The sequence below is a fragment of the Barbus barbus genome (genome assembly GCF_936440315.1).
Source record: "Barbus barbus genome assembly, chromosome: 35".
NCBI lineage: Eukaryota > Metazoa > Chordata > Actinopteri > Cypriniformes > Cyprinidae > Barbus > Barbus barbus.
The window spans coordinates 24,136,599-24,156,791 of NC_136763.1; the positions used below are offsets into that span (position 1 = coordinate 24,136,599).

The 20,193-nt window shown below is 39.1% G+C and overlaps 1 protein-coding gene across 3 annotated transcripts in view; it reads left to right on the forward strand.

Annotated features, from left to right (window-relative positions):
* The window catches only part of LOC306854699 (band 4.1-like protein 1), a 231,061-nt gene that overhangs the window by 69,164 nt on the left and 141,704 nt on the right, over positions 1–20,193 (forward strand). For all 3 annotated transcript variants that reach the window (XM_079392905.1, XM_079392906.1, XM_079392907.1), the window contains 3 exons: positions 3,245–3,349; positions 12,455–12,497; positions 17,050–17,125. In XM_079392905.1, the coding sequence (XP_079249031.1) occupies positions 3,245–3,349; positions 12,455–12,497; positions 17,050–17,125 (224 nt within the window). The remainder of the gene's footprint in view (positions 1–3,244; positions 3,350–12,454; positions 12,498–17,049; positions 17,126–20,193) is intronic.

Consider the following 20,193-nt stretch of genomic DNA (forward strand, 5'->3'; position numbering starts at 1 on the left):
ATTTTTTTATTCGCTTTGGTACTATTTTCACAAGAAAGGTGTATATTTTCAAAACTCTTAGTAGAAAAATCCAAAGTGATTGAAATCCACACTTGTAACACCACTAGTCATTCTTTCAAAATCTGATCTCATGCTTTTATTACAATTACTGTAATGTAATGATCGAGCTGATTAATCTCGTTCTTTATTTGAACAATTGAAATTATGAAGTTGAAGACTTAAAAGAAAAAGTTTCAGTTTTGTCGTCCAGTCCCTGCTGAGGCACGCCTCGTCTTGCCAGCTCACCCCGCACCAGGAACCCCCACATACCCCACCAACGGCTCGGACCAGCTGTGGCTGCAGTGTCGGCCCCAGCGCCAGAGTTCGCTCCAGTGTCGGCTCCAGCCCCAGAGTTCCCTCCAGTATCAGCTCTATCCCCTGACCAGAGTCGTGAGATGGCTCTAGCCACGGACCAGCGTCACGAAAGAGCTGCAGTTCTCGAGTTTAGCCCACGGAGGGCTTCTGTTTCTGAGTTTAGCCCGAGAAGGGCTCCTGATCCTCAGTTAAGCCCAGGGAGGGCTCCTGATACCCAGTTAAGCCCAGAGAGGGCTTTTGCCCCTGTTTCTCTTCCTGTTTCCTTACTTGGTCATGTTCCTTTTCTTGTTAAGTTAATTGATCATTCCTTGCACCTGTGTTTTGTAATTATCCCTTGCATTTAAGTTCCTGTTTGTTCTGTGTTCCTTTGTCGGGTCTACCCATTTGCTACGTGTGTTTGTGCTTTTCCTATGTTGGATTATTCCCCTGCATTTTAATCATTAAAGACAGTTAACCTGATAATGTTTGCCAGAGCGACGGCGCACTGAAGCGTTTTTTTCCCCACTAGTTTAATGTTTATGAATGAATTTAACGTGAAAGAATATCATTAATCTTGACAAACTATATATCATTCTGAAGGTCTAAGCCTCAAGCATCGACGACAGATCGCTGTTTTCCGATAGAGAGCTTATAAGGAATGTATTTGCTACATTTGTGTAAGCAGTACACATCAAAACATGCAGAATAAAAAAGCAGTACGTACCAGATTCATTGTAATAACGAGTCACAAACGCGTCCACTGCTGAAATCCCAGTGTAGTTAGACAGGTAAGGGTCCAGAGAACAACATCCCAGCGAGCACTTTTAGTCCAGCGAAACAATAACGTTGTAATAAGGATGAATATTTCTTTGTTTACATTTCATTTCTTCGGGAGAGTTATTGTTCGCGTCTGTTATGGAATAAATTACGCTCAAAAACAGCGTCTTGGTGGTAAAAAAACAACACGGTGTTGTAGCATACAGTTTTACAAACAGAATGAGACCGTCCACGGAAAAAAAAGTCTCAGAAAAGCGGAATATAGTTTATTTGAATTTGGCGCTCTCTCCTGAAAGCGTGACGCACACTGTGACGCAGCTGTCATCTGAGGGGGGTGTAACTTAGCGATCTGCCTTTTCCATAAAAAACTGTTTTTTTTTTTCTTCTACATTTTTTATATGTGTGTGGGGAATGTGGCCGTATCTGCATGATTATCATATGTATGGACGGACATCAGCATGTTTATTACCGACTCTATGACGGCTATCATTGTGATTCAATGCTCAGCTATTATTGATTATATGGCCCATCTGTATGATTATCATCTGTATGGAAGCACATCAGCGTGCGATTACTGACTGTATGACCATGTCATGAATATGTATAATGACTAAAATAGTTTGTATAATTCTGCAATACTGCAATTCTGGTGGTTATTTTTCCTCAAACAGAGGGGCTGGGGGGACTATAAATATTTTCAGAAAAAATATTGCAGGAATCTTATTTTTCATGGTATCGTCTTCAAATTTGAAATATAAACTCATGAGACACGTGGCTTTCAACCCATTACTTTTCTGGATTGCTCCAGGACGTATTTCATGTATTTGTATATGAAAAAAAAAAACATTCAGTGTGGAAAAACATTTTTCAAGGCACGTCAGTGTCTATAACTTTTTATCTTTTTGAGCATTATCAACTCTGGATGATGGATAGTAAAGCCTAGAGTGTCTTCTTTCCAAAGATACCTAATTTGTTTGTGTAGCACACTTTGTCAGGAACTGTTACCATTTTAATTTAGGTAGGTTATTTTCACCTGTGAGGCCCAAAATGGGGGCTGGTTAACAGGTTAAAGAGTATTCATGCCTACCTCGTGCTTCCTGCGAGTCTCACCGTGACAATTACACATTATATTTATTTGATTTAATCATCGAAACAACATTGTGATCTTCTTTCAATTTAGTACTTTTAACAATCAGTTCATTCAAGATCATACAATGCAAGAGACAGGTTTCAAATCACATTTATTGCTGAAATAATTACAGTAATGCAGGCAATAATTGGCATAACTCACTAAATCCATAATGTTTGTAAAAGTATTTATACAGTGTGTTACTGTATAAAAAGATATAATGATGAATGACATGGCCATACGGCTTTGTGCTAGAACAGAGATTACTGTCAATGCATTATGATATAATATTGAATTTATACTGTAACTGAACTTTTCAGATGAAAGGTTAGTTATGGTAATGTACAGTCTCTATGCCATGTAATACTGTATAGTCTTTACCATGGTAATGTAATGTAAAATGCTGTTATTGATTCCATCTGTCTTCCTTCTTCTGATACATCTCTGATCAATTTCTCTCCCTTGTATGCTGCTGTATGTTCACAAATTGCAAAACGCACAGTTTTACAAATGAAGACGTCCTCTAAGGGAGGCTCTTGGTACAAATTCCTGGTACATGCACGTATTCCTATCATTATGATGACATTCCATAGGAACAATGGGTTTTATATTGTACAATTATTCTATCCCCCTACATTAACCCTACTCCTAAACCTTTTTTTGGGTGATTATGCCAGGAAGAATACATTTATTTCACCAAAATACTGAAAAATAAACTAAAACAGCCCCACAGTTATTGGAAAATAGAATCTGATATTTTGTTGTTGTTAATGTTATTGCTGTGGTACATTTATTGTAAAAATGCTTATGCATTTTTGTAAAATAATATATGTGACAAGCAACTACTGATGGGGTAGGAGGATGGAATTAATCTCTGATTAGGACCAAATCATCAAATAAACAAGTGTCAAAACATCTTATAAACATGGTTATTATGGTCTGCTAATTGCATAATTTATATGTATGTTTTACCTCTTTCACATTTGTTTTTTGTTATTTTTGCAGAAACTGTGTAAGGGGCAGGTTCTCCTGGACCTGGTGTGTGAACATCTAAACTTATTGGAAAAGGACTATTTCGGCTTGACCTTCAGTGATTCTGACAGCCAAAAGGTCAGAAATCTCAGACATATTACAGTTTTATCCCACAGAACAGAAGACTCACAAATAATATCTCTACAAGATCACTTGTATCACAATTAAATGAGTTCACAGATAGGTAAGGAAAATTAACTTAATTCAAGATTCAAGCTAACATCTGAAGACTAAATCAGCTACTTTGTTGTTTCACTATCCAGTCGGCCATCAGTCTATGGAAGAAAAATAATGACAAATGTCTTTGAAACAAAAAAAAAAGTATATTGAGTTGCACTAACTGAAAAAATAATGCTTTGATTAACAACGCTTGCATTTTAATGCCTTGTATTTTCCGGGCTTGCATTTTTAGGGGTTGAAATTTAACATAATTGTTTATTTAAACTGTGAATATTTAAATTCAAAACATTTCACACATTTTCATAATTAAAAATTAAATAATTCATATTCACATTCTAGAATTCACTTCCAAAATATTCAGTCTGTTTAAAAATATGATGTATAATATTCAACAGGTGATTTGTGAAAGATTTTCGCTTCCACAAATTCAGTGGTTAAAATTCGGCAGAAATTTCAATATTTCTCATCCGGGAACCTTTCTCTATCGCAAAGGAGATTATAATGCTATTTTACCCTTCGCTGATGTACAGAACTAACATTACATCTGAGGAGACATATTGTATTCGGTTGCTTAGTTTCCATAACTTTGTATTATGGCCTGTGTGACACTGGGTTGTAATACTGGGGTTTCCCTCATACGTCACACTCCAGGATTCCCCAATGATGCCTAAAGGCTGATTTATACTTCTGCGTCGGACCTACGCCATAGGCTGTATATATTAAAATGTAAAAAGCACACAAAACTCAAATTCATAAGTAGGGAGGGGTTCTAGCAGACCAATCACTGCGCTTGCGGTCCACGTAGAATTGACACACCTTTACATTTTTGGAGAGGTGCACATCAAGCTACGCCACAGGCTGTGCATGCTACACACAGCCTATGGTGTAGCTACGGCGTAGGTTCGACGCAGAAGTATAAATTGGGCTTAACATGAAAAACGCTTAACGTGCCTCAGTGAACTAATACAGCGATATAAAAAAGACCACAGATCTCTGAATACACCTGATGCAAACTATATACAGGCAAGCAAATGAGGTCAGAAGAACGGAACAAAACGCAACATTTTCTTTATAAACGATTTTCTAGCACGTTGAGCCACTGGATTCAGTCAAGCTTAAATTCCTGTCTGCTAAGACAGTGCACCTGACCACACTCACTTCCATCAAGAGGGTCGGGGACCTCCAAGCATTTTTGGTGAGCGAAGAGTGCCTTGTGTTCGGGCCGGCCTACTCTCACGTTGTCCTGAGACCCCGCCCTGGATACGTGACCAATAGGGGTGGAACGATACATGTATTCGTACCGAACCGTCACGGTATGGACATCTCTGTTTGGTGCATGAGGCCTTACAATGAATACAGGCAATTCACCCCCAATCCAGAAGGGGGCGCAGTAATGACACGCTGTTTGATAACCATCAGCAGAAGAACAGAGTTGCGCACTTGAAAACAAAGCCCACTAGACAGTGACCATGGCCCTGTCCCAAATGGCACCTTAAACCCTCGTGGTCTTCCTCTGAGTCCGCACTTTTGTGACGTAATGTCGCCATGACTCTCGGGTAGAAGTCTAGAAGACAGAAGATAGAAGACACCCTATGGTCTCGTGGAATTAATGGACACACGCACCATCCCAGTTGCTCAAAAAAACTAAAAAAAAAATTCTTCAACAGTGAGCATTTGAACCTTCTGTAATAGTTGCATATGAGTCCCTCAGCTGTCCTCAGTGTGAAAAGATGGATCTCAAAATCAAAGTCGTTGGAAAGGGTTGAAATACACAAAAATGCCTGAAAAACCAAATAATTAGTGGGACCTGAAGGATTTTTCTGAAGAACAGTGGGCAATTTAACTGTTCGGGACAAACAAGGGACTTAATAAAAATAAAATAAAATAAAACAGCTGTGGATCATTCAGGTAACAACACAGTATTAAGAATCAAGGGGATGTAAGCTTTTGAATGTGGTTATTTTTGTAAATTCAACTTATTTTCTCTTGTGGACTATATGTAAACCTCTTTTATGTGAAATATCTTATTCAGGTCAGTACAAAATAAAAAATAACATGCATTTTGTATGATAAGCCCTCTTATTTTGGTAAAATAATTAACATTTAGCAGATTCTGCAAAGTGTATGTAAACTTTTGACTTAAAATGTAAATAAAAATTAAATTAATTTAAATAATACTTACAAAAAACAGCCTTGTGACAGCATTGCCCTTCCCAGGGTGCAAAGAGAAGTGGACCACACTGTAGAGCTGCAAGAAATCAAATAAATGTGATTTAATAATGTGTTAGCCTACTTGTTGACAATGTATAGGGTAAAATCACATAGAATGTTGCCTATACATGTGTATTTCATATACTCCAACAATACATCAGAGTTACTAAAAGAACAACAACTTATGCTTAACATTGCTGAACATTTTGGCAAGCATTTTACTTGTTTTTGTTGACTAATAGATCATTAGTAATGTTAACTGATAAATGTAATTGACCACTAATCATATTTTTATTATCATAATCATTTTTATCAATCCCCATGCTACAGAACTGGTCTCCCACCTAAATAATTTTAATTTAGTTAATAACCTGTAAAGTTACCAATATCTCTGACCCCAAATCACCCTTTTACATGGCAAGTGAAACTGTATTTCTCAGCCATGGATTTGTGCCGAATGAGAGAGGTAGGATACACAAGCACAAAGCTCCATTTTGCAAACAGTTGAGTGCGCAAGCCTTTAAAGTATACTCAGGGCCAAATGGGCGCCCTAAGCAGAATTATATTTTTGTGCCCCCTCACCCAAATATTATGGATGTAAAAAAAAAAAAAAAAAAAAAACTTGGAGTTTCAGAAGCTCTGAGCAGCTCTTGTCTGCTACGGAGGACAGCAGAAAGGGAAGGCTGTCTCCAAGCAGAGATTGGCCCACTGGATAGTGGATGCCATTGCCTTGACGTACATCGCCATTCCCTCTCACCTGGGGATGCAAGCACCTTTTTCCTCCTCCAGTAGAGTTCCCTGGACGGCGAACCCTGGTTGAGTGTCATTCAGCACCCCCGGCAGTCAGACTGGGCGGAGCAGTCTGACACCAGGCCCTGTATCGGTGTTAGCTTGCCCGGGTCTCCGGTCAGCCCCTGTATTGGTCTAGGTGTCCATATGGCTTGATTCCCTTCAGGCGATCCCATATGATCACATTTACGATTCTTTGGAAGGCTCACTTCCCCATCGTTATTGCCTAAGCTGATAACAACAAATAGGAAAGATCCGAAGTAATTCTTTCACTGAAGGTTGAAATCCCTTCTGTTAAGAATTTTTTGTGAACGGAACAGCAGCATGGCTATCTCCAGCAGCGATGCACTCACCTTTTGGTCCCCACAGGCACCAAGGTCAGTGAATTTGCGCTGGGGCATCCGGAAGGTTACGACCTTTGCACAGCATTTGTCTGACAGCTGCTTGTCAACATTTGTGATGCCACAGGGCCGTGACAATGTTGGGATTGTGGCGCTTTCCATGGACCCATAATGTCGACAAGACATAACTTGTAGTGACCAACAGATAGGGAACATCTCAGTTACGTAGTAACCCTCATCAAGAGGGAATGGAGACGTTATATCCCCATGCCACAATCTCAAAACATCTCTGGTTGCCAAGGACATCTTCTCAGCTCCTCAGCGTAAAACATGAATGAGTGGATGCACCTATCGCCTGTTTATATTGTGGCTCAGCATGCAAAATCCACTAGCCAAATTTCATTGGCGTTTTCTCTTAAAATCAGAGATGATTGAGGCCCGAGTAAACCTCTAATGTTGAAACGACATAACGTATCCCTCCATCAGGGAACGAGTGTTATGAACATAACTGAGATGTTTACTATTAACTTTTTAGAGCTGCATTACAGCAGAATTTTGTTTGCATAATTGTTTTGTTTGCATAATATAGTTGTTTATATTATATATTGTGTTTTTGCTGCTTTGTACATTGCCTATTTGGATATTTGGATATTATTATTTTATTATCTGTGTCCTGTCCTGTTGCTGTCTTTCTGTTGCACTGTGGAGCTTCTGTCACTACAACAAATTCCATGTATGTGTAAACATACTTGGCCAATAAAGCTCATTCTGATTCTGAATCATGTTTATAACTTTAAAGCTGCTTTGAAACAATCTATATTGTGTAAAGCACTATAAAAATTAAGGTGACTTGACTTAAGTCATAACTTAATATAATGAATGTGTACTGCAAGTGAACGATGCATTGTGGTGCCTTCCCAAATAGGAACCCTCTAACACTAGCGTTTTCTTTCCTTATTCTATTCCATCTACTTGTTTTCCCTTTATTTATTTTGACCCTCTAACACTTGCACTCTCTATTCTATTTCTATTCTACTACTTGTTTTCTTTTTATTAAAACAATGAACCCTCTAATACTAGCATTGTCTATTCTTATTCTATTCTCTTGACTTGTTTTTTATTTTTATTTATTTAAAAAAATGACCCTCTAAAACTAGCGTTCTCTATTCTTTTTCTATTCTATCTGCTTGTTTTCTTTTTATGTATTATAAAAAACAAACAAAAAAGCTTGTTATTTGTACTGTGTTAGACTAACCAAGACTTGTCACAGCACTTACATATTATTGCTCTTTTGTTGGTTTTGATCGCTTCTGTTGTCCTCATTTGTAAGTTGCTTTGGGTAAAAGCATCTGCTAAATGTAAATGTAGTAGTAGTAATAATAATAATAATAATAACAAAGACAGGTTTGTATTCCTCATCATATCACACAAGGATTTGAAACACTAAACTCTATGTAAACCTGCAATAATAAGGAATTTTAACTGTCCCCAGACTTTTGTGTAAGGTGTAGTCTTAATATTAGATATTAAAAATTAAATAAAATATTCAGTGGTTCAAAACATCTTTTTCTATACATGCAAATCTGAACAAATGATAGAAAATACATAAATGAAGGACTGGCTCCAGGATAGAGTATAAAAAATATTCTCTTACAAGCTTTAAAACATTTAAATAGACAATTCAAATAGTAGACAATGTGTATAATTCAGCATCTTATTTGATATAACTCTTTGACAGCTCTGATTTCTAAGAGAGACTGTTTGGCACTGATTTGTGATTGTACTGTCCTGGCTTATTTGTTATCCCGAAAACTTGAGTTACTGTGTCAAATATTTTTCCTATTATTAGTAGAATTCATTATTTGTTTTGAAGCCATTATCCATGCCTTTAAAAATAAGATATTGGTGTTCAGACCCACCATTAATTATAATGATGTTACTGTGAGTTCTCCCTTCAGTGTCTGGATCTCCACACAGATTGATTTCCAATTCTTCCATGACCATGAAATTCTGGAATTTGGACTCGGATTCTGTTTAAAATACAGACTTGTATGAATGTGATTCTCCCTTTTTTGGTATATGTAACTTCTATATCATTAAAAGAGCTAGTAGAAGGGTATATATCTCCAGATAGTGATAAATAATAATAATAATAATGGCTGCTTTTTACTGTCTTCTAAGATGGCGCCGCAGATGGCAGCTACTGTGGCTTTGCTCTTTTGTGTTTGTGTTTGTTTTTCCTGTTTTTTGTTTCTCAAATACGATCAGTTTTACCAGGGATGACCTGCTGAACATTTGGCAGAACACACCACAAAATCTTTTACCGGATTTTGACTATTCAGACGTTTTGCTGGACATTGTAGTTGGCGGAGCCGTAGCTCTGGTCAAACGCTTCAGGACGCGCAGACGGGGAAAGCAAGCCGGTGCGCTTGTGAAGCTTCATCAAAGCGGATTTCAAATGCCGTTGCCTAGCATCCATTTGGCGAATCTCCACTCTCTACCCAACAAAACGGACAAACTCCTTCTGCTCTCTTGGACAAACAAGGATTTTTCTAACTCTGCTGCTCTGTGTTTCACGGAAACCTGGCTGAATGGCGACATTCCGGACAACGTGCTAAATCTGGCTAATTTCCAGCTGATCAGAGCAGATCGGGACGCGGAATAAATGGGGAAATCGTGCGGCGGCTGGATGTGCTTTTACATCAATGAGAGGTGGTGTACAGATGTAACTGTGTTAAAGAAGATGTGCTGTTCAGATCTAGAAACACTCTTCATTAACTGCAAGCCGTTCTATTCGCCACGGGAGTTCTGCTTGTTCATTCTCGTGAGTGTCTACATTCCACCACAAGCACACGTGAGCTCAGCTTTACAGAAACTCGCTGATCAGATCACAGACAAAGAACAACAACACCCGGACTCTGTTTTAATCATTCTCTGGGACTTAAATAAAGCAAATCTCTCCCGCGATCTGCCAAAATACAGACAGCACATCACATGTCCCACCAGAGAGAGTGATATATTGGATCACTGTTACACAACAATAATAATAATGGATGCATATCACTCTGTCCCACGGGCAGCTTTAGGACTCTCTGATCACTGTTTGGTTCATCTTATTCCGAACTAAAGGCAGAAACTTAAGTCTGCAAAACCTGTATTAAGAACTGTTAAATGATGGACTAATGAAACAGAGCGGGATCTACAAGCCTGTTTCTCTCTCACTGATTGGACTGTTTTTGAAGCTGCTGCCACCGAACTGGACGAGCTCACAGAGACTGTAACATCTTATATCAGTTTCTGTGAGGATATGTGCATTCCTACCACGACTCATTTAACCTACAACAATGAAAAATCATGGTTCACTGCAAAACTCCGTCAAGCTCCGTCAGGCCAAAGAAGAAGACCTTAACGAGTTCTATTGCAGGTTTGAAAAAACACCCCACACCCGCCCTGAACACCTCTCCACAGAACCATTCACACCTCCAGCAACCCCCCTCTCTCCCACACTTACAATTCAGTTAAGTGAAGTTAAAGTGCGCCAGGTCTTCAGAAAGAACAAAAGAAGGAAAGCACCAGGCCCAGACGGTGTGTCACCTGCCTGCCTTAAAATCTGTGGTGACCAGCTGGCCCCCATCTTCACACAGATCTTCAACAGATCACTGGAGCTGTGCGAAGTTCCCTCATGCTTCAAATGCTCCACCATCATCCCCGTCCCAAAGAAACCCAAAATTACTGGACTTAATGACTACAGACCTGTGGCTCTAACGTCTGTGGCCATGAAATCATTTGAAATACTGGTTTTGGATTATCTGAAGGACATCTCTGGACCCTTACTGGACCCCCTACAGTTTGCCTACAGAGCAAACAGGTCTGTGGATGATGCAGTCAACATGGGACTGCACTTCACCCTGCAGATATCTGGACAGACCAGGGACTTATGTGAGGATCTTGTTTGTAGACTTCAGCTCCGCTTTTAACACCATCATCCCGAACACCCTTCAGAATAAACTGACACAGCTCTCCGTCCCCACTTCTGTCTGTCAGTGGACCAACAGCTTCCTGACAGACAGGCAGCAGTTAGTAAAGCTTGGTAAATTCACATCCAACACCCACACCATCAGCACTGGAGCTCCTCTGGGCTGCATTCCACCTGTTCAAGTTCAACCTGCCACAGGAGCTGCTGAAACAGTTCTACTCTGCCATCATTGAATCCGTCCTCTGCACTTCAATAACTGTCTGGTTCAGCTCAGCTACCAAATCTGACCTCAGAAGACTATGGAGGGTAGTCCGGACTGCTGAGCGAATCATTGGTACAACCCTCCCCACTCTCCAAGGGCTGTACTTATCCAGAGTGAGCAAAAAGGCTGGTAAAATCACTCTGGATCCCTCACATCCAGCACACTCCCTGTTTGAACTCTAACCGTCTGGTCGACGCTATAGAGCTCTGAGCACCAGAACGACCAGACACAGAAACAGTTTCTTCCCTCAGGAAATCCATCTCATGAACACTTGACAATAAACGCAGAACACACAACTATTATACATTATTTATCCACCACACTTTTATTTTTTATCATTTCAAATTTGCACATATCAGACCTGTACTTACACAATTGTCTATATTATATATTGTGTTTTTGCTGTTCTGTACATTGCCTATTTGGATATTTGTATATTATTCTTTATTATCTGTGTCCTGTTGTAATGAGGGGTCAGAAGCGTGTGGATCCATTTGCAGATATCTTTAATAATCAAAGTCAGGATCAAGCAGGCAGTGTTCAAAACAACAGTGGCAGGAATATCAGAGGCAGAGCAGAGACATAAACGATACCGGGCTTGAGTCAGGGCAGGCAGCAAAGCAGTCAGAGTTCCAGAAAGCAAGATCACAAGGGCAGGCGGCAGAGAATCAACAGTAGTCAAACAATCCAAAATCATACACAGACGGGTCACAGAATCACAAGGTAACCGCTTAGAAATGTCAGCCAGGGCAAAACAAGACTTCGCAATGAGAGTGAGAGTGAATGCTGTTTAAGTAGTGTGGATAATGGGGAACACCTGTGCAGATGATTAGTCTCTGAAATGGAGTCCGGGAAAGTCAATACTCAGGAGAGGGTGCCCTCCGGTGGCCATCGGAGAGAGCCACAGAGGTCTGATTCATGACACCTGTCCTGTTGCTGTCTTTCTGTTGCACTGTGGAGCTTCTGTCACTATAACAAATTCCTCGTATGTGTAAACATATTTGGCCAATAAAGCTCATTCTGATTCTGATAAAGCTCATTCTGATTTTTATATTCTTTGTCCTATAATATATATGGAACATTCAAAACATAGTCTTTGTTTTTTAATCTAAAGATTAAACAGTGATTTTGAAGATTAAAGCCACAACCTCTTGTACTTTTGTTTCTATGGTTCCAGTCAACCTTATGCTGAAGATCATGCAGATGTACAGATGTGCATTGATCTCTTCTGGTGTCCTAAATACAAAGTATCTCAGTTACACTTAAAGCCACAGTGGGAAAGACAGATGTTGAGATTTGCATTAATCTCCTTCTGCAAATTTTGTCTCAATGCAGACATATAGAGAAACAGAGACAAACCATTCTGGAACAGACCAAATAGTTCTTAAACAATAAGATTTAGTTGTTTCTGTTGTGTTTTGCAGAACTGGTTGGACCTGTCCAAAGAGATCAAGAAACAGATGAGAAGTGAGTATCACTCATATGAATGGATATGTCATGTAAACTGGTGTGTCACGTAAAATGTTTAACTACAAAATTCTGTCGGTGCCGTATGCCTAGTGACATATAACCTCATTGCGCTTCGGGCAACCCAAGATTTAATCCAGTCTCAAGGACCTTTCCCAATCCTGCCCCCATCTCTCTCATCAACTTTGCTTCCTGTCTGCTCTACACTATTCTGTTGTAATAAGGGCAAAATGGCAAAAATAACCCCCCCACCCCCCCAAAAACATCTGAATATACAAAGCCCAGCATATAAAATACAGGGGAAATAAAGTTAATTGTGTGCACAACTTAATTTGCTCCCCCATTTTACTAAATCATGCGCACAATTTACTAACTTCTTAGTACTTCTTAATTTACTTATCCCTTCTTTTAAGTAAAACATGCACACAATATAATAATTTGCTCACTAGATTTGATTAAACTAAAACATGCTTATGATTTAGTAATGTCTTGTGCATGATTTAGTAAAATGAGAGAACAAATTATGATGTTGTGCAAGATTTAGGGACAAATTATTATTTTGTGTGTACAAAGTTGTAGATAGACAAACAGACAGACATAGATAGATAACACATGGTCCCTAAAAGTCCATTAAAAAAAAAATTAAAAAAAATAATACATACCAAAATATTGCCTCAACTTATCCATTATTTTATAAAGTTTGTAATAATAAAAGTAAAAGAGAGGTGAGAGAGAATAACTATTAAACAACCTAATGGCTGTAGGGATCAGAGATCTTCGCAAAGAAAATCGTCTGCTGCAACTGCCCCTCTGACTAATTCAGATGTTATAAAGAGGATGTTAAGCATTGTACAGTATTGCCTGCAATTTTCTCCTCATACTTCTCTACATTACCAATCCCACACAGTCCAAACTCCTGCCATCGCTGGTCTTAAGAAGCGAAGAAGTAACCGCTCCATGGTTTTCATAATGTGCAAAAATCTCCTTCAGGTGCCCTGCTTTAGGTACTGGCACAAGACACGTTTTCCACAGCAGCACCTTCCCTGTCTGTAGACTGATATTGAAAATCCTCTGAAGAGGTTCGGCTAGTTGGGCTGCACATTCCTTTAGCAATCTCAGACACACACCATCTGGGCCCAACGCTTTCCCTATAGGCGTATCCTTCCAAGCGCTGACCTCACCTCTTCTACTGTAAAGGTCAGGGAGGGGGAGCCAGGTTTGTAGGAAGTTGCACCAACAGTACAAATAGAGTATCCACAGTGGATCCTAAAAGGAGGGTGATTGAATAGTGGGAAGATTTATAGCTGCTGTAGAAGGTTAGCGACCGCGAGGAGAAGTAGGTCCTTCAGAGGCTGGACAAACACCAGCTGCTCAATCAAACTTGCTGTAAAACAGGATAAACTCATTTGCCCTGTCCAAGTCACTCTCTGTTGTCTGGCTGTTCTTCTTATAGCCAGTAATATTCCTCATGCCTCTCCAGACCGCTCTGATGTTATAATGCTGCAGCTTCTTCTCTACTTTCTTTTTGTATTCCAGTTTAGCCTGCTTTAGACTCTTCTTCAGCTCATGTTGAACATGCTTCATCTTCTTGCTTCTTCCTAATGTTGTTAGTGATCCAAGGTTTATTGTTAGGAAAGCAGCGTACAGTCCTTGCTGGCAGTGTCCCAACAAAAAGTAATATAATCAATAACACTGCCATCCTATCAATGTCCATGTGCCTATTGTTTTCCTGTGACTCCAACAGTACATTCAGAATAGTCCTTAAGTGACTCACTGGCCTCCCATGTCCACTTCCTCAAAGTATGATTTGTTGCAGGCACTTTCCTTACACAAGGTTTGTATGTCGGTTGGAAAGACCAGATTATGGTCTGATTTCCAAAGTGGTGGTTGGGCTATAGCACTATAACCCTACTTGACATTTGCATGCAACAGATTTAATATCTTATATTTTCTCTTGTGAGACAGTCAATATACAGTCAAGTATGAGTATCGATGGCAGAAACGGCTTGTATCTCCACTTCTTGTCTCCCTGTTTTTACTTTTGCTTAGCCCCAGCTCTGCAGCAACGGTAAATCTTCTGCAGTATGAAACGTTTAGCCCCACATCTTGAACTTCTCAGTGCCTAAAGATCGTCCCTCATATACACCAGTCTGTCTGCTGCTTCACTCATAATAAGAAAAGAAAAAGCGCACAAACACAAAAACACACACAGTTGAGAAAAGCTACTTGGACATGCTGCCACTTTTTATTTTTTTCCCTGCATGTCATTTGCGGGGCTCCGTATGACTTGGCTCTGTGTTAATTAATGGGTTTAATTTTAATTATATTGGACTTGAATTTAAATGACAGGAAGAGAAATTCATTGAATTGCATTAATTAATTTTCTTTCCTTTTGTAGAAACCCAAAGTTACGTAATGAAGCAATGAGAACACATCAGTGGTCACAAACTCTGAACCTCTATAAAATCATGCTAAATTAATTGGCTGATGGTGCTAAAGCACTGCTCATAAGGTGCTGCACCATCGTTTCAGTTTTTTTTTTAAATCAGTGCATGATAGTTTAAGCTTGTTTTGTCTACCAATTCACAGTCAAGCATATTTGATTCCCAAACTTGAGTGCAAAATGATGTTTAGAATATGCCTCTCTTATCCATGCACTTTATTGTCAGCAAAGACACATACAACATGTGTCTCCTATTTGGGGGTCCATCATGCAGAGGCCACTTTAGAGGAATCTGGAAGCCCATAGTACGTGTTGCTGACATCACGGGTGTGCTCTATCCACCCAGCTAATAGCACCACACGGCCCATCAGCGAGCACATGGGGGACCTGAAGCTACCGCTTTCTTCATCTCCTGACCTGCATTTTTCAAGAGACATTTTCTGTCTCAGATGGATGATGTAGAAACAAATGCCATGTCTACTGAGGTTTTGGAGTCTGAACAGCTCAATTAAAGCCGAGACTAGATTCTCCCAGCGGAAGGGTCCCTACTCTTTAATGGCCAGAATATTCCCAATCGGAGGAGCAGAAATCTTTTTGATTACATTTTTTTCTGCTGGACCAGAGCGCAACCACACCTCGCAAGGCTGTTTCCCTTTTCTCCAGATCTCCACTATAAGGTTTCAAGATCCTGGTCATATTTTGCCAAAATTACTAAACAAGGTGGCAGCAGACTCTACTTAAGCCTGCCACACTGTGGCTTCAGGTCACACAGCATTGGCTCTGCACACCCTGGAGGTCTTGCAGGTTGACGAGGTTCATGGATAAGGTGCTGGATTGCGTTCTGAGGCCACTCGTGAGTTCTGTAGGGCACTGAATTTGGCGCTTAGGCCATGAAGGACATTGCATGCTCGGTGAGCACAGCATGGCAATGATGGTTGCAGTGGTGGCTCTGTATTGCAGTCTGAACTTTGGCATCTCTCCAGGACAGTGTACCGTGGGAGATTTTGCATCAGAAGGACATGTTGTCTGAAGCCCAGGGCACATTTGTCACATCTAGCCAGAACTTTGAATGGCTGAGAGTTTGGCCCCAAAAGGGGAAACTTTATTATTAGATGGGTTGTCCTGAGCTCTGGCAGGTTAGGGCATTGAAGGCTAATGTTGACCAGACAGGTTGAGACTTTCGCATTGGTTGCTGGATGTGATTTTACTGGGGTCTATGAGGCTTCTGGATTGCCTTTCATCTCTGGATATTCGGGAGCATGCTGCTTGAAGTTTGGCGTCTACATGGGCCCTTGCTAGAGTTACCTATTTACAGGGCATTTGTATGGTGGAGATTGGTCCTCTCTCCATACTTCAGATTGTATAACCTGTATTATGAATAAGCTTCTACAAATGGTTTGAATGTGTGAGGTTACATCTTTCCTACTGTGTGATTATACATTGAGTTCCTACTCAATGTAAGCCTAGTTTCCTGAGTGGGAATGAGAAGCTGCGTAGCTACCGATACACTGTGTTGCTGCATAGGTAAGGTCATTGCGCTAAACACACTCTTAGAAGGGCTCTATGATGCAGTTCCTTTTTACCTTTATATCTCTGCTAAAGTATTAGCACCATCAGCCAAAAATTGCTGTGATTTTTCAGAGTGCTGACCCTGTGACCACTGATACGTTCCCATTGTGTCATTATACAGCATTTCGTTCCTACTTAGTAACACAGTAACCTAGACATTTTGCAATAAAACATCATTAATTTAAAATAATTATGCATTAATTTTTCCGATATGTAGTATACATTTAACCTGGCTGATTTTACATAACTCTAAAGTTACTTTCAATAATGCAAAATAATTAGGATAAAACATTAAGAGCTTTCTAAATTTGATTTAGAAAAATCACGCAAATCAAATTCACTCAAACAATTAGCCCATGTTTACAACCCTGTCTTGTTCAGTACTGATCAATTCACTTGCTCTGATCTTTGCTTTTATTTGCTACATGCAAAAACCACTTAAATTATGTCCAACTATGAGAAAAATTTCAGTTTATCAGTCAACCACTCTGCAAGCATGTTGTGTTTTTTTGCTCTCACTTTGTTTGTATGTTTTTACAGCTTCTTCTTGGCAATTTAATTTTGCTGTAAAGTTTTATCCACCGGACCCCTCCCAGTTAATGGAAGACATTACAAGGTGAGTAAAGTTAAATGCTACAGCTATTTCTCAACGTGTATGTTTTTTCTTTTGGCAAGTACCAATATGTAGAAAGCAGGATAGCTGATATATGCATAACTTAATGTGACATACAGTACATAAAATTTCTAATATCATTGGGCCTCATTCATGAAACATTCGTAAATATAGGAGTAAATTCCTAGTAAAACAGACCTTCTCGAAAACTTTCCTCCGGATTCACAAATGCTTTGTAAACGTCCGATTTGATAGTTAAACATGTATGTTAATGAATTCCAATCATTCGTAAATAGGGCGCTCGTGCATGCTTATTCACAATTAGCATAATCCCCACCTATGACTACAGCTACGCAAATTTCGTGTCCAGGAACGCAGTGGAATATTCTGGTCTACTTTCTCAGGTTTGGCTCCAGTATATTGCAAAAAAGACTAATAGGCCATATGGCTAACAGCAAATATTCAATGTCAGGTGCTCTTTTGAAAACGGCCAGCTGGTGGTGCTTGAAAACGCTTTGGTGGCACAGCATTTTTCCCATAGACTGTAAAAAAAATATTTTTTTTCCATCTGTCGATTTGGTTGCTATGATGTGGAATATCCATGGCAGTATCTCGTTTTGAAGAATATTACTGAATATAAAAATGCAGTAACCAGTAATATTAACTTCTCTATTGTTGTTCAATTGTTGTACATGTAGGATGACTGGTCGGTGTAGTATTTGTCCTGCTCCTCCTCCACTGGCTAAAAAGTGACAGTGACAAGCGCCCTAAACTGGAGCTAAACAGTTTATCAGCTCTCAGCTACAAAAAAAAAAAAAAGCAAACGAGCTTGTAAAATATTATAATGGCAGTGCATCAAAATTCAGTGTCATCAGTTTGCCAAAAAGAAAACAGAATATTTTACGCACCATTTACACCTGTTATGGAGCAGGTGCAAATTTCTTTCGTACTAACTAGCGTTTTAAAAATACGAACATTTTCATGAATCTGAAAATTTACATCAGAACAGCTTTATGAATGATTTACACAAAACTTCGTTCTGCTCGTGTTTCATGAATGAGGCCCATTGAGAGCATTTTGTTTGTGTGTGTAACTTTGGTTCCTTGAGTTGGTTTACTCAACACTGTCAGTCTGATGCTATGTGAACACTAGAACACAACAGCATACTACGACGTGATCAGCAATTTATTACCCTGAGTAATCAAGTCAATATCAAAACTACAAAACCTGCTAAAAGGTCACCCAAATACCTTCCAAAGACACTCTTTGAGACAAAAACTCTTGTAGAGTGCACACAAAAGTACCTCACACACCTCATAGGCCTTTAAAATTGTATCTCTCACAAAATGCAACATTCATGGTAGCTACAAAACCTTTGTTACAACCACCAAAACAAATGAACAATTGGTCATTGTAAATCTTCAATCAAAGCTTGTGCAATCTCTCACTCTTCCACGACACAAAGGGTGGAGGAGAGAAAGAGTGCAGCACAACAGCTTGAGAGCAAAATGGAGTTGAAGCAACTTTGGGAAGATAACCAAGCCTTGGCCGCAAATGTTTACAAGCAAAATCCATTCAGCAAGAGCTCTGGAAAACAAAAGCTTGGAAAACTTTAAATGCCATCTCACCCCACGCACAATCCTAAAGAAATGCAAATTAACAAACATTTGCTGTGCAGCAATACCTTCTACATAAACCAGTGGAAGACAATTACCGCTCTGACTTATGTCACCTATCAGAATGTAATTATCTCCTCACCAAACCTCTTTCCAGAGACCTTGGCATTAGTGTGCATTGTCAGTATATTATTCATCTCCAGCCTAGCTTTGGCGCATTTGTACTATTTCACAAGGCTTGATAGAGGTGTACTGCAGTGTACCAACGTCCAAGATTTCTCCACGACTGTTGGTATTGGCTCTCCATTTATAAATAATAATAATAATAATAATTTACTATAATACTTATAATAATACAGAATCATTATTGTAAACAACAAATTTAAGAAGAAATGATCAATATAAAAAAAACATATCAATACAGTGCAGTGACAGAATTGAACTTTCGATATTTCTAAGGGTCGATATTTGCTCATTTAATCTAATTTAAGAGATTATTAACTACATTATTAACTTTTACTATTATTAAAGTAACTATAAGTTACACAACATTCAAATTATTTTCTAAATCATTAAAAAATTTGAATTAAAAAAATATATACATTTATCCTGGTTTAATAAGGTACTTTTAGAATAAAGTAGCAGTGGCTGGAACAGACTTTCAGGATCACCTTCACCTAAAAAGATGCAGTTTAGTCCCGTTTACATGAAATAAACCTGACCTGTTGCGATGACAGCTACTCCAAATTGAGCTTTGAATAATTTAATAATCCTGGATCATGTTAAATCGCCAACAATAAAATCCAGCTAACTGAGTAATCCACATATGAAGAACGGGCCACTGATCTGGCAAAGACTATTTTAAGGTGTTGAACCAGACAGTGATGTAAATATTGTCATCGTCAAAGCGAGGATTAAAAAAAAAAGTTTGAGTACTTTTGTGGGCAAGTTAAAAATAAATATTGAATGGCCGTGCATTAATTGGTCTGTTTCCTTGCTTGATTTGAAAGGGTATTATGTCACTGGTGAATGGATTTGGGGGTCAAATTTGGAATTGCATTTCAGAGTGATATTCTAAACAAAGTATGATGAGGCATTTGCTTAATATTTCTTGGGTAAATGGCAATATAGGATCTAAATCTCCAGTTGGTCCCTTACAGTGGGGATCGAAAGTTTGGGAACCCCTTGCAGAATCTGTGAAAATGTGGATAATTTTACCAAAATAAGAGAGATCATACAAAATGCATGTTATTTTTTATTTAGTACTGTCCTGAGTAAGATATTTTCCATAAAAGATGTTTACATATAGTCCACAAGACAAAAAAATAGCTGAAATTATTAAAATAACCACATTCAAAAGTTTGGGAACCCTTGGTTCTTAATACTGTGTGTGGTTACCTGGATGATCTACGACTGTTTTTTTGTTTTGTGATGGTTGTTCATGAGTCCCTTGTT